Here is a 15,246-nt window from a genome sequence, read left to right on the forward strand (position 1 = left end):
TATTTCTTTTCAACACAGTGATCACCATGTGGAGGTCTTTAAAGCTTTTATTCTGCCTCTCACCTGCCGAGCGCTTCCCCTCGCCGTATGATTTTTATGCGAATTTATTTATTTATTTGCCGTCTGATCCATGATCTCCACGCTAATGACAAAAACACAACAAGATCACTCACTTCGGGCACGGCCAAGTGCCGCGCATACCTCGCCGTGCAGCAAAAAAAAACAAAAAAAACTGACGCCCACGTTGCGTGTCCAATCGCGGAACGACTTTGGACGTCTCCGTCCAATCAGAGCGCGGAAAGAAGCGCACGGTGGGCGGGTCCTCGAGCAGCTCCGGAGAGGGACATTGAGATAGTTGAGGAGAGGAGGTTTTGTCGGGCACAAATGCCACTCGTTGCGCGTCCTTATAATTTGGAGAGGTGTATGCAGCGCACGGCCCGCTCGCCTTTCCAGGTGGAAAATCCAGGAGGAGCTGAGACCAATTTTAACTGGGACGACTGGTCAAACTCGGTTCAGGACAGGTGAAATTCCCAGCAGGCTGCATTTAAGGGCCACAGGATCGATTCAGATGTAGGGAAATACAGCAGCTCGGGTAGGAATACTACGAATATATGTGTGTGAACCGATCTGTCAGCTGGTGGTGGATGTTTTATTATTATTTTTAACGATTATTTCCTGAAAACGCATGAAAATAATCGAGCAGTGAGGTGAGATTATGCGTGTTTTCCCCCAAACGCGTGTTGCGCACGTTTGAGGAATTGTGGTTGGGTCAAATGTCAAGCTGCAACTGCAGTGATCAGCAACATAACGAGTCCCGGAATAAGAGAAAATGCAGAATTGTTTCATCTCACCGGAGATTTTGTGTGAGGATAAATGCTGCGTAAAATGACGTGAGACGAACATGTCGGCAGTGTGTCCTTTACCATTTGTTGCTGTGTGAGCTGGTTTTATAAAAGAAAATCAACCACACAGGCATTTTAGCTGCAGTTTGAGCAGATACACGCGTAGAGCAGTTGTTTAAATACATGCTTTTTATATTTCCTGAAAATGAAAGCCCATTTATTCCCTGCAGGCAGTCGTCGTTGCTTCCTAGCTTCTATTGCATCGCATTGTTTTACTGCTGCTGCTGCTGCTGCTTTTATTCGGCTGGATAGTTTGTATTTACGCGTGTGTGCAGTCAGAGTTGCTAATTTTGCTTGTGGTTCTAATTTTACAAGCACATTTTAGTTGTATCTTTTTTCCAAATAAATGTAGACTTTTATTTTGGTGCGTAAAATCCATCTGCAGCGCCACATGGCACGCAGGCCCTGAATCACACATACATCCAAGGAATAGCTAGGAGACATCATGCATGCCAGGTCTTATCTGTGCAACAAAAAATGATGCCACTTTTCTTCCTGGATAGCAGAAATAATGCTTTCCCCCCTCACTTTGCAGGTCATGGATGAAGGCCGGCAGCAGCACCGAGGAACCGCAACCAGTTGAAGCGTCACTGACCCGAATCCAGCTGGACTTCTAGGGATATTCACGCTTTTGTTTTTTGGATTCAGCTGTTTATATCACAATTGCAGCTTCTTCTTTTTTCACTAGATGATTTTTTAAAGTGCTATGAAAACCTGGCAAAGCGTGGAGGAATCTCTACTTTGAATGACCGCAGACTGTAAGTGAGGATACAGCTAAAAAAGGCGCCGAAATGAAGGAGAAATCCAAAACGGCCGCAAGGACTAGACGGGAAAAGGAGAACAGTGAATTTTACGAACTGGCCAAAATGTTGCCTTTACCGTCGGCCATCACCTCTCAGCTCGACAAAGCTTCTATAATCAGACTGACGACGAGTTACCTGAAGATGAGAATTGTTTTCCCTCAGGGTGAGCGAGCAGAACGCACACAGACTCCAACTCAGCTGTATTTTATTTTGATTGTACGCTTTTTCCCCCACTGCAAGTTCTGGACCTCGTCATCATTATTTTTTTTAAAGCCCTTATTTCAAAAGCCTGAAGAAAAATAATCCTTTTACGCATGTTTTTAGATACACGTTTATATATATATATATATATATATATATATATATATATATATATATATATATATATATATATTATATGAGGGAAGAAATGTGCTTTCAATAATATAAAACTGCTACTTTAAGACTCACTATACTCCAAAAAAGGAAAACCAGCATTTTTAAAAAGGCACATGGTTATTAATGTACACATGCTACAAGGAATAAAAACATAATATTAAATGCATTTTAATCAGGATACTAGCACTGCAGGCTGTCTTTAAGCCCTGCAGAAACTTTCCTATCTAGAGGGGGTCGTTTCCAAATGGATTATGGTCGTTTTTAATTCACTGTGTCCAAATGAGAAAAGATCTGCCTCCATCTTTTATACCGGTCTCTGCAGGTTCCTTTTGACTGCGTGACTGAGAACAAGACTCACCAATTAGTAAATAAAAAAGGGCCCTGCAAGGCGTCTAATCACCTAAATGTAAGCAGGAGGCACATACAGTCTCACTCAGCCTCCTTTATGAGAGAAATGCTGCAAATGATCTCCCATGAAATCAAATCATAAGCTCCTGTTTGTTTTTTCTTTTATTCCGGTCTGTTCATATTTTGCAGTTTTAATATAAGAGAGTTTTAAAGAGAAGCTTCTATTTGGGGTGCTTATTTTAAATATTTTGCACTTGCATTTTCAAAATAAAGGAACATTTTTGTTGTAGCATTTTTTTTTTAAAGCACAGCTTCTCATCTGCTGGGGTGATGTTAGTCCTCATGTCCCATCGACAGCTGATTCCTATTTTTTATTTGCAGCAGGGGAGACGGGCACCTCATTTACTGATGATACCTGAGCTCCAGGAGCTCTCTGATGAAACTGAGTGAATTTTAATGAGCAGCGCAGGTTTCCTCGCTTTGTTCGGCGCAGGGATTCATTGGACACGGATCTAAAGATGGACACTTTTTTGAGGGAGTGGTAAAAATTCGGGAAGAATTTTATTAGAATCATTATAATAGAATAATAAAAGTCGAGAGTGAGAAGCACAATGGCGGTTCATGGCTCTGCAAAGTCTGCAGACACGTGTAGGAAGGGACGAATGGAAGGAAGAAATGGTTTAGGCTTCAGAGAATAAATGCGTTCGCTATTTTAAAGAAGCAAGAAAAGGCCTCTTAAACAGGAGCTGCTGGCTTCTGGATTGAGTGTGTCTCCTGCATTTTTTTAAACAAATAATATACACATTAAAATAACAACTTTATATGCATTTACCCGTGCAACCAAATGTTAAATACGGTATTTTAAAATTAATAATATATTTTCGCTTATTTATTTTTTGCTTTATTCTGAAATTATGCGGCGTTATTTCCCTCTCTGCAGGTTTGGGTGAAGCTTGGGGTCATGCAAGTCGAACAAGATCTTTGGACAATATAGGCCGAGAGCTTGGATCTCATTTACTGCAGGTATATTATTATTATCATTATTATTATTATTTATGAGCAACCTAAGAGCCAGAAGCGACGCTGTTTTGCAAAAATTACCTGGAGATGTAATGGTGGTTTGTGTATTTTTGCAGACTTTGGACGGATTCATCTTCGTCGTGGCTCCAGATGGGAAGATAATGTACATTTCAGAGACCGCGTCGGTGCATTTAGGACTGTCTCAGGTGCGTTAAGGTGTTTCTTTATTTTAACCACACACACATTTGTCTGCTTATTGATGGTCTCTTCCACACTGCGCGGCCATTGCGCGTTAATTACCCGAGTTATTCTCAACAGGTAGAGTTGACCGGGAACAGTATTTATGAATATGTTCATCCCGCCGACCACGATGAGATGACAGCTGTCCTGACGCCACATCAGCCGTACCACTCACATTTCGTACAAGGTAAGCGCGCTCTCTCCCTCTAAAGCTCCCCACACGCCATGTCGTCGAGTTATTTGCAATTTAATTACGCTGCGCTGCGTCTAGAAGCAGCATATGTCAGAATAAATGCAGCCGATGTGTGTTAATATTACGGAGATGGAATATTTAGCCATGTCTTGCGCGCATGTGCCCGTCTCATGCAATGATATTTTCTCTAGAGGATGCAATTTGAAAATCACTTGATATTTTCCCATGTCTGTATTATTTTTTATCCAACACAAATACATTTATTTCTGATAGCAGCACATATTCTTAATATATCTGAGTGATATTGGAAAAAAAGCCGGTGCGTAATTGCGCGCCGTGATGCTGTGTCATTTAAATTTCAAACCATCATCTGCTGCATTTTTGTTTCTCCCTTTGTGAGAGTTTCTTATTCCACTTTTTTTTCCAAATAAAATTGTTTGTCTTCGTTTTAGAATATGAAATGGAGCGCTCTTTCTTTTTGCGGATGAAATGTGTGCTGGCAAAAAGAAACGCAGGACTCACCAGTGGTGGATACAAGGTAAAGCAATGGCGTTTTTGTCAGCAGCAGTCCGTTATTTTTTATTCATTAACGAAATAATGTATTGCAATAAATCGTATAATTTTATAATTTACTGAGGAATAAATGTACACCAATTTCAAATATCCTCATATAAACTGAATGCTTTATCTGTGTTTAGGAGAAAATATTGTAGTGTAGCAGTCCCGCAGTGCACTTTACATTCTTAATATGCTTTGTATTTTAATAATGTTGTAATTTAATACATCTTTAAAGAGATATTGGTCCTTATAATTAAATTTTTGCAGCATGCTTCTGAATGGTATCATGTAAATCATGCTATATGTTTAACAGCTTCTTGAAAATTTAAAGGTGCATTCTGAGAATTTTCTGTCTTAAATGCCATTTTTACCTTATTTATCTGCTTCACAACAGGTGATTCACTGCAGTGGCTATCTGAAGATCCGTCAGTACAGTTTAGACATGTCTCCCTTTGAAGGCTGCTACCAGAATGTAGGACTGGTGGCCGTGGGTCACTCTTTGCCGCCCAGCGCTGTGACCGAGATCAAGCTGCACAGCAACATGTTCATGTTCAGAGCCAGTTTGGACATGAAGCTCATCTTCCTGGACTCCAGGTACAGAGCAACACTGTTCTGAACATCTCAATATATTTTTTTCTCTTTAGATGTGTCAGAGATTTGCTCGAAATTACTGTTTTTTTTTTTTTTTTTATTGCCTGCAGTGTGAAGTATGTACATTGTTCATTATGAGAATAAAAGGAGAAGCTACTCGGGCTAAAAATCATCGTCCATAAAAGCAGGAGCAGGGAAAAAAATGAAACATCCCTGAATCGCTGCATATCTTAACTCCCTAATTCCTCTCCAGGGTAGCTGAGCTGACAGGTTATGAGCCCCAGGACCTCATAGAGAAAACGCTGTACCATCATGTCCACAGCTGTGACATCTTCCACCTCCGCTGTGCTCACCACCTCTGTGAGTTACAAGCCTCCTCGGTTCAGCTTTTACAACAGGCCGCCTGATCGCCTCTTGTCAGACAGTAACTGCTCGAGCAACCTGCTGCAGCCACCATGTGCAGACAATCACACGCAGAAAACACGCATGTTAAGTGTGTTAATCTCTGCTGTCTGTGTGTTTCTTTCATCTCCTTCAGTGCTGGTAAAAGGCCAAGTCACCACTAAGTATTATCGTTTCCTTGCCAAGCACGGCGGCTGGGTCTGGGTCCAGAGTTACGCCACCATCGTCCACAACAGCCGATCGTCCAGACCTCACTGCATCGTCAGTGTCAACTACGTCCTCACGTGAGTCGAAACTAAAAATTTCTGTTTAAAAATCGCAGATAAACCTTTTTAAAAAGTGGTTAATTTCAACTGTGCAAAATCCTTTGAGACATTTCTTGTGTATGAATTGATTCTGGACTGAAATCTCTGAAATTACAGGTTCAACATCATCAAGATTAAGAGGCAATGCTTTTTCATTGGTGTTTTTTGAGGGAGCAGCACTGAATATTTATCTAGATTAACTCAAATCATATCATGCACTCTTATGATCCTTGTTGGAAGCTCACTCTGTGATGTGATGGGTCCTTGTCTCCTGGAGAAATCCTTCTCTTTATCTCTCTGTAGCCTCTCTGTACAAATCCACCAAACACTGCAGCTGCGGGGCTCAGGCAGTTGTGTGTTATGAGAGCACAAAGCACACTAAGGCCCTTTGAGACAGGAAGACAAACATCAGGGTTCAACCCCATCAAAAAACCTCTACTGTCACCATCGATTCGCAGTCTAAGGAAAGCAAAATCGATCAAACGGTGAACTAGGAATCAATAGCTATCTCATAGCTGTAGCACATGTTGGATTTTCCTTGTTAGGTTTGGTTGATCCACACGTCGCCTTTTTTTCCTGTGTTTGTGTGTGCGTACTTGCCCACGAAGGAGCGTTTGTGCGAGTCTGTGCGCATATGCATGCATATGGCTGCACTCCAAGTATTGATTTCTTCAATGCAGTAAGGAGAAAACAAAGTAACTGCATTAAAATGACAGTGAATTTCCAAGCGCGTAATTAGGTCGAACGCAGAAGTATCCGACACCTCACGCGCGGGAAAAGTACAAAAATCCCAAACAACTGCATTAAAACAAAAAAACGATTCAATCACCTTGCTGTGACAGCGTTTTAACCCCAACAAGAATGCATAAATAAATCATGTTTGGAGGTTGGCTGCTGGCGTATTGCAGACATGAGGTGCTCTGACATTGACCCTAAGGTGGAATTTGGCTAACACAGCTGAGTTTGCACAAAGGCCCGACATTATTGGCTCAGACGTAAGTCAGCCAGGGCACAGATAGGATGCAGAACCAGCCACTGCAACTATACCTGCAAGAGCAAATAACACTTGCACCGTGCGCTGGTTGTCCAAACATAGCCTTTCCCCCCAAGGTGTTGTACATAAAGAATGGGTCGTATTTCGAGTCATATTAAAGAGGCTTGCTGCACAGGGTCAGGGATGGGCCACAAGGTTTAAAATGCCAGCCAGCTGCTATTACATACTGTTGATGTGATAAGTTAAGAATAGGCTCGTGTTTGCTGAACACTTGACACAGGAGCCTTTTCACTCCCTCGACAGTGACACTTGGATTGAGTTCAGCTGCAGGACAGTGGGTTAAAATGTCAAAGATGGTGCACGAATGCAAGTAAAAAGAGGTCTGCATCATGCAAAATAACAATTCTTCTGTGCAGCCAAAATTCACTGCAGAAGTGGTGCGCATGCATGCTTCCGTGTGTGCGTATTGACTCACATTGCTTCCTTGAAGCATTCTCGTAATGGTTGTGTGGCAGCAGAAGAATGATTAACTTTCTTCAGGGTGTCTGCTATTTTTCTCAGAAGCTGGAGTGACATATTTTGAGTGTGTCTTAAATACTGCTTTCACTTCTCATTGTCTCCACAACATTCATATCACAGAAATGTGTGTTTGTAAAATGTCTGTGGAGCTATCTATATTCAATATTAGCCAAGATGTCTGCTGCGGGCAGCTGATTATGTCACTTGGTGCAACACTACCACCAGAACTGAATCGGGCAGACAAAGTGCTAGTATTATTCTGGGAAATGTAGTCTAAAGGTTTGAGGAATTGTGAAGTTGAATAAATGACCCTGTGCCCTCGCTGAGCAACATTCAGTGTCCTTGGGCTGCAGCAGACAGCGCATAAAGGAATTCAAACCCAAGCTAAGTCGGTACATGGATGCATATTTAACCAAATTCATCCTACCGTGATGCTAGCTGCTCTTTGACATACTGCTTCATGCTGCCAAAGACAATGCTAACATGCTAATTATAGCTTAGCCAGTAAAAAATGCACTGGGTATTTAGCACGCATTGAAAGTATTTGGTTATAAATAAGAGCCTTCGACAAAATAACATTTTGATCTGATGATAGCAGATAATCACGGAGTCAACGGAGACTAATAGAGTCAGTATGGAATTTCAGAATAATCCAGAATTTTGGAATAAAAAAAGCATTAGTATAAAGTATTTCTGAATCTGAATGATGTTTTAGTCTGTACTTCTGCAGTGGGCCAAGCAACATTTCAGTGGTGCCCAGAAAACATGACAGCTGGGATAAATGCAAGTTCAAACCTTTATATTTATCTCCAACATATATTTTGTGTGTGCCAAAAGGGACACTGAGTATAAAGGAATGCAGCTGTCTTTGGACCAAATGAGCCCCACCAAGCCAGCGTTCCCCTACGCCGACAGTCACAACGAAGAGAGGAAGAGCACCAAGTCACGTCTGACCCAGTCCAAGGCCAAAGCCAGAGTGTCACCCTATCCACAGGTAATAGTCTGCTTTATAGAGCTATCTCAAGACAGGAGACTCATTGCAAGTTTAATTGCTGGAAAGGGGTTCCAATCACAAACTCTCAGAACTGTGACTTTCTTGTTTCTGTCCAGCAATTTTCAGCTTTTAATCCTGAGCGTTCGGAGTCTGACCAAGACAGCCAATGGGGAGGGAGTCCTTTGACAGATTCTGCCTCTCCTCAGCTGTTGGATCCCAGCGAGGCAGCGGAGGCATCCTGCGCCTATCGACTGTATCCGGACTCAGGCTCCCTGTGCTACGGCCTGGGTCTGTCGGAGGACGATCTCGCTCATGCCCAGACGCATCCTCACACCACCACCTGCGACCGGGTTCGATGCCAGAGCGGCCGATACTTCCTGGGAACCCCCCAATCAGGAAGAGAGATGTGGTGGGACACCACTCGCTCAGTGCTGTCCCTGCCAAAATTCTCCGTGGAGAACAGCGAGGGCTACGAAATCACGTCCTACCATGGCGCCATTCACGGTGAGGTGTTAGGGTTGAGACCACAACCATCTGTTTCTGAAAATAGCTCTGGCCTCGCTTCTCCTGGTAGCTGTTTTCCAAATGTTATTATGGGACATGCTAAGTTGTTTATGCCGTCTCTTGCCAGTGTGCCGATTGCTACCATCTGTTCAAAAATTGCCTGCAATTGAAAGCCAAGTTATTTCACGTTTCCCATCCTCAAAAAGCGAAACAACCCCCATTTTGTTTCTGCCAAGACCACAGTCGGACCATCATTCTATATGTATTTAAAACAGAGTTTACACATTAACACGAGCAAGGATATTATTTCATTGTTGCTAAATGTCGCCACTGGTTGTCTTTACAGGACGAGGCCACTGGGATGAAGACAGCGTTGTGAGTTCACCTGACGGAGGCGGGTCCACCAGTGATTCAGGTGAACGTTACCATGGTGACCAATTCCAATCAAGCCCTCGAGAGCCCAGCAAGATGGAGACCCTGATCCGCGCCACTCAGCAGATGATCAAAGAAGAAGAGAGCCGCCTGCAGCAACACAAGGCGCCGCTGGACGTCTCAGGCCTCGCCAAAACCCACAGTCCGTGCTTCACCTCCTCCCTGCCCCACCACTCTCAGCTCACCATGCCCAGCGTGGTGTGCCGTGGCCCTGGAGCCCCCAGCATCGACCTCCCCTCTGAGCGCCTCCATCACCGGGACAGCGTCAAAGTGCTCGGCCCCCATGACACCGACGAAAACACGACCAGCCCTGCTTCTTTGTCTCGTCTCAGCAGCCCCAGCTCTGATGGAATCCCCCGGTCGGGCCTCTCCCTCACCAAAGACTACATGCAGACGGACTTGTCCCCCCACCCTCCACAACCCCAGGGGAGCCCGCTGCTCTATCCAGCCCAGGAGAGGCAGCCTCTGGACAGGCAAGCGGCCTATGCCTTGACTGGGTACTCGCTGGAGCACCTGTATGACCCGGAAAACTTGCGGAGTTACTCTGGCCTGGCCTGTGGAGGCGTCCAGTACGACGTGGCGTCTCATGTGAGAATGCAGGCCGAGCAAATACAGGGACACAAGGCCACCTCAGTCATCATAACAAACGGCAGCTGACGATATCTGGTGCAGATAGGTCCTGTTGTCTAAAATGAGGATGCTACCAATAGTGGCGATGTATGCACACTGACCAGGTGCTTGATACAAAAGGCGAAACAATGACAAAAAAGAAAAAAAAGGATACAAGGCACCTGTGTTGGGTTTGTACCCCCTTTGTGGTTCATTCAGCACAAATTTGTTGTCAGGCCTTTGTATTGTACCACTCTGTTTTCTTCATCACCAGAGGATGATTTTCCAAGACTCTAAAGGAAACTCCGCAAACTAGGACATTTGCTATTCCGCCTGACACAGGGAGGAGGTTTGCTCCATTAAATAGGAATATAGTGTTATTTTAATGGCAGTGAACTGAATTCCCCTCCCTGCTGGTTAAACATCAAGCCAGTGTTTCTGTCCCAAACTGCTCACGCACCATTGGCCATGTGAGTTAATCTGTCCTGGACATGATTTCCAAAGGCAGTAGGGAAAAGTGTTGTTCCATTACCCTTTCACCTGAAAACTCCATTGCACAGAGCATAATGTTTGACACATGAAGTGCAACATGGGAAAGTCAAGCGTTTCACTATTGTAAGATGTCAATGTTTCCTGGTATTTATTTGTCAGTGGGCTGTTCTCTGTATGTGTCATTTTTTTCCTGTCCAAGTAGACTGGTGCATTAAATTAGTTCTGGTGTTTGGATCACACCATTATTACGATATTAGGTAAGAAAAAAAACTAAATGAAGTGGAAAAACAGAAAAATACCTCTGATATGTAAGTGTAAAATATGCTTTAATGTATAGGTTGAAATGCCCTCATTTAGAGCACAAAGAGTTGTTACTCAACTAACTCATTTGTAATCTCCCCTCTAAATATAGGCATTGTATATATCGACTGACAGTTGTAGCTAACATTATTTACATATCAGAGTATAATTTCTCCTGTTTTTACCCGACTTATTAGCATATGTAGAATATGCTGTAAAAAAGAAATCCTTAAATTCTGCTCCATATGCAACTGTTCTCACAGAAAGAACCCATTTGTTTTGTTTTGTCACCACAGCCTAAAGGGTTGAAAATGATTGATAGAAACATAAATAAGTTGAATGTCTTTAGTTTCTTATTTAATTTATGATGTAAATATCTCCACACAATGAACTTTTGAACAAAAAGTGACGAGATTATTTATTAATTGGTTTAAAAAGTCTCTTAAATCGGAATACAGTTACAAACAAATAACTTTGGTGTGTGTTGAATTTTGTCTTGTCTGTTAAACCATCTGCTTTGAATGAACACACACACATTTAATGCTGCTGCCTCAGAAAAGCGGATATTTCGATATACATGGAAACATAAATATGTAGTTATCCTGAAAGATAATTTTGTGTATTTAATCTTTAATTTAGAACAGAGCAGTCTGTGATTATTCTGTCTTTTTTCAGCTGACGCGACCGAGAGGCTGTAAATCCGACCACAAACGTATAATTTACTTTTTTAATATTTTAAAAAAATGCTAAGCAACAGCTAAGTGTGCTCTAATTTTTAAAGCAGGACAGTGTATTTGAGTTCATCACAATGTAGAAACATTTCACCCAGAGCAAACATGTGGCTCACTGATGTGGGGTTTTTTTTCTAGTTTTTTCGAGAACAGTGTCATACACTGCAGGTATCGGACAAAATATCAAAAGCTTAGGACAGTGAATTAAAGCAGGAATTATTGCAAACATCTCCAGCAAAAATCCTGAACAAATCTATTCCTGCCGGGCCGTCACGTTTTTCATGCACTTGCAGCAACACGTTCCTGCTGTTTGGAACAATTGAACTCACACATTTAGCCACTCTGACCTCTGCTCACAGGCAATTTCTCTCTCGGCATGTTTTAATGTATGTAAGTTATTCACATGTAGCCGGAGAGCTGCCTGCCTGCCTGCCTGCCTGACTGAACCTGGACACAGTCTGGGCCTGGATGCAGAACTGGACCCATCATTCACCGCTGACACGACCATCTGATGGTCTGCCAGATATCAGTGCTGCTGTCATTCCGGCAGACAGAAACTACCAACGCAGTCTGCTACTGACATCACTGAGGTCTATGCATAGTGTGTGTGTATGTGTGAGTGGGTGTGTGTTTATTGCTGAGATACTTTAATAATCAGAGAGTTGTGTGTTTTTTTTCCTTTTCTCGTCTAAACACTGGGGATTTTCCTGATGTGCCCTGAAGGCTTTCACATGTAGGCTTGGTTACAAATGCGGCCAAACGCTGGGCCTTTTGCCCAGACTCTGCACTCTTGCATACACCTCCCAAACTACCTCACCCAAGATCCACCTCGGTCTATAGAAAGAAACCAGCGATTACAGAGTTAGAAGAAAACTGTGGGTTTGTGCGCCAGCAGAGAGGAAGACTGACAGTTTTCTCACACACTGTAAACACATAGATAACAAGCCGCAGCGGCAGAAGCGAAAATCTGATTGTTTACTTTAGTGAAAGCACCAAAACCACTGTAAAAGTGCGTACATTGCAAGCTAAGCTCCTGTATTTGGAATTAAAATGAAAGTATAGAAGTATTACTAACATAATGCATTCAGTGTTAAATGTAAAACTCATTATGCAGAAAGGCTCCTTATTAAAAAAAGTTATATGTCTTAAATTGTCTCATTATTATTGATGAAATCGTGTATAAGTATTAACTTAATGTTGTATCTAGATTTAATTACTTTATATAGCATTGGGCTTTTAATTTATAGCAAATTTAATTTTATGCTCCAAGTTAATAAGGTTGTAAACTCTAATAATGTTAAATAAACAATTTCATGATTGACTTTCAGTTTGAAAAAGTTGGGACTAATCTCTAAATCACTAAATGTATAAATATATATAAATATATAAAATGTTAAAACATTTCTCACCAAACATGGTGGAGTAGAGGTAGAAAGCATACAGTTAGGAATAGGAAATACTCTAATACTCTTTTTTGCTGCTTTCAACTACAGGGAAACAGGAAAAACAAGGACTCTGGAGAGTTACCACATTAACAGAAGAGACCTGTCTTGAAGTGCAACAGTGGGGATCTTTGCATTTTTTGGGAGCGATCCAAGGAGCTATTGGAGAATAGCAGATGTTAGGTTCCAGAATAAAAATCAATCAAGAATAAAAACAAAGGGCCGCATGACGTCACTACAAGAACAGATGTGTCGTGTTAATCGCTTCCTTACTCTCAGGAACCCGTCACAATGAACCACAGCGCTACAAAATTAAAGCATTTGCAGCTAATTTAACTATATGCTGCAGCGAAATGAAAAGTACGAGCGGCTCGGCTTTGTTTACACCGTCAGGCGTTGCTGGTTGGAGGAGATAAAGATGCTGCCTGTGTCATGTGGTCGACCCTGTGTGGAGGTAAACTGTGGAACCGCAGGAGAAAGATCTCAGGGCTTCACGACTACAGCGAAGGAGAAATGGATCCTAAATTCACAAACGACCACAGAATACGAGGGTGCAGGTGGCGAGACTCAGAATAGCCGCTGAATGTCTGCTTGATTGATTTCAGGCCTGGCATTGAGGCACAATTGCATATTCATACATCAATTAAAGTGTTCCTTCCACTAGAGCCTCCATAATTCAAACCGGCGCTTAGTGAATAGTCATCCTTATGAGGCAGCAAAGGAAAATGTTTCAACATGTTTTCTGTTCGTGCGTACTTTATGACCTCTTTGAGTGTGAACTGACATCTTCTAATTGTTTAATACCCCTCCTTCTTTGAACTCGGCCTGGAAAGCTGCCACGAAACACAGCCGCCACAGCATGCAAGCATACAAACACTCTACTGTGCATGAAAACACTTCCCATGTAGCATTTAAAAAAAAAAACAACACACACACAAAACAATAAAATCCTGCATCTCCGGTGGTGAGTCGCCTGCAAATGAGTCGACCGGGGGCAAAAACAGCACAGGACCTGGGAAAATCATTCAACCGGCACCCTTAGTGACACCTCCACAGCAGACCTGACTGCACCGGGGACATTTAGATGTTCTGATCGGGTGGAGCAGGATATTGAGGTCACCTGGTCGATGTGATTGGCTGAGCTAAAGTGGACAGGAAATAAGATGTCTCCGTTTGTGGCAGCACCTGAACTGGGAATGCCGCTTTGAAAACGAGCTGCTAATTACGGCACACAAATCAAAGTGACGCACTCTGAAGCATCATAGTGTCGTCATGATTCTCACCAGTTCATGATTTCGTTTTGAATTTCACCAATTTGAATCAACGTCTCATCAAAAATGTAAAAATTAAAGCATGAGGCTGTGCGTGAGTCAAAGTCAGGAAGTCCCATTGAACTACAAAAAACAACAATAAGCCATTTCAAAGTCATTCAACAGAAATTTAAAGAGATATTTTTCGAAGAATTGGTCAAAAATGTTAAGTTTTATGTAAAACAGTTTTGCGAGCCTGTTGGAGAGGGTAGATCTTACCAAATTTCACTTAAAGAGGAGAAAATGGTGCATTTTTGGCCACTTTTTTCAGCTTAAATTTAGGTGCATGAGCGAGTACAACAGTAGAATAATGTGAGAGTGACTCCAAATAATCTACAGTTCCTATAGTCTTTGGACAACAATGGAGCTCAGTGGCACAGAGGAACGTTATTCTTTAACTGTGTAGGTAAAACTATTTATTCAGATTCACTTTTCATAGGATTTGTTGCTTAAAAAAACATAAAGTGGCATGAAACTTGTCATTTAAAGAACATTATAAACACTATTTTAATGGTGTCAGGACATCTGTTGATACTATTAAGCTGCCGGTTTTAATCATTTGATTTCTGTATTTTTGCATTTTTTTCCACAAAAATACAGCTTAAGCGTGGCGGACTGATGAGCCTACATGCGGACATCTCAGCAAAAATAAATGGTTAAAGATTGGAGGAGTATGAATCTGCAGCATTCAGGGTTCCCACAAATCCTCCATGTGAAAGAATCAGTGTGATTTTAAGTGGTTTACAAAACACCTAATCCACATTGAATGAATGGTACAAATTTAGCGATGGAGTTTGTTGTAAGTTACTTTGATTGAATGTTGCATTTTAAGCAAAAATCATGAAAAAAAAAAGTCTTATCGCCGAAACAAAACCGAAACAAAACCACCTTCATTTAAAACTCACTAATCTCTCAGCAATAAGGCTATTAAGAAGACTACAAGTACAATACCCTGAGCCTCAATCCCACACACACACACACACACACACACACATATACACACACACACACCGAGGCTCAGACAGTGTGAATCTAATGCCCTCCAATCCTGTGAATCCCTTTGTTCCCGATTTCACGCTTGATTTGCCCACAGCTTGAGTCTGGCTGGTATCAGCGCTCTTCTCACTGCTTTCACTCCTGCCAAATCCACAGAGCCACACAGGATCCGTGTCTCTCCTC

At 42.2% G+C, this 15,246-nt stretch overlaps 1 protein-coding gene across 1 annotated transcript; it reads left to right on the forward strand.

Annotated features, from left to right (window-relative positions):
* Nucleotides 1-370: 370 nt before the first annotated feature.
* Nucleotides 371-12,449, forward strand: LOC110948039 (single-minded homolog 1-like). Its single transcript, XM_022189409.2, has 12 exons — nucleotides 371-592; nucleotides 1,438-1,868; nucleotides 3,372-3,454; nucleotides 3,568-3,657; nucleotides 3,770-3,878; nucleotides 4,337-4,422; nucleotides 4,837-5,036; nucleotides 5,287-5,393; nucleotides 5,572-5,719; nucleotides 8,091-8,247; nucleotides 8,364-8,751; nucleotides 9,098-12,449. The coding sequence occupies exons 2-12, from the start codon at nucleotides 1,694-1,696 to the stop codon at nucleotides 9,838-9,840; spliced, it is 2,286 nt and encodes a 761-aa protein (XP_022045101.1). The 5' UTR covers nucleotides 371-592; nucleotides 1,438-1,693; the 3' UTR covers nucleotides 9,841-12,449.
* Nucleotides 12,450-15,246: the final 2,797 nt, after the last annotated feature.

This window comes from Acanthochromis polyacanthus, chromosome 16, assembly GCF_021347895.1.
Source record: "Acanthochromis polyacanthus isolate Apoly-LR-REF ecotype Palm Island chromosome 16, KAUST_Apoly_ChrSc, whole genome shotgun sequence".
NCBI lineage: Eukaryota > Metazoa > Chordata > Actinopteri > Pomacentridae > Acanthochromis > Acanthochromis polyacanthus.

Bases quoted from the DNA above. Each gene is read 5' to 3' on its own strand.
- LOC110948039 (XM_022189409.2), top strand. From the start codon at position 1,694: ATGAAGGAGAAATCCAAAACGGCCGCAAGGACTAGACGGGAAAAGGAG. The intron at 3,455-3,567 runs GTATATTATTAT...GTATTTTTGCAG, and splicing joins TTGGATCTCATTTACTGCAG to ACTTTGGACGGATTCATCTT. The intron at 8,752-9,097 runs GTGAGGTGTTAG...TTGTCTTTACAG, and splicing joins CTACCATGGCGCCATTCACG to GACGAGGCCACTGGGATGAA.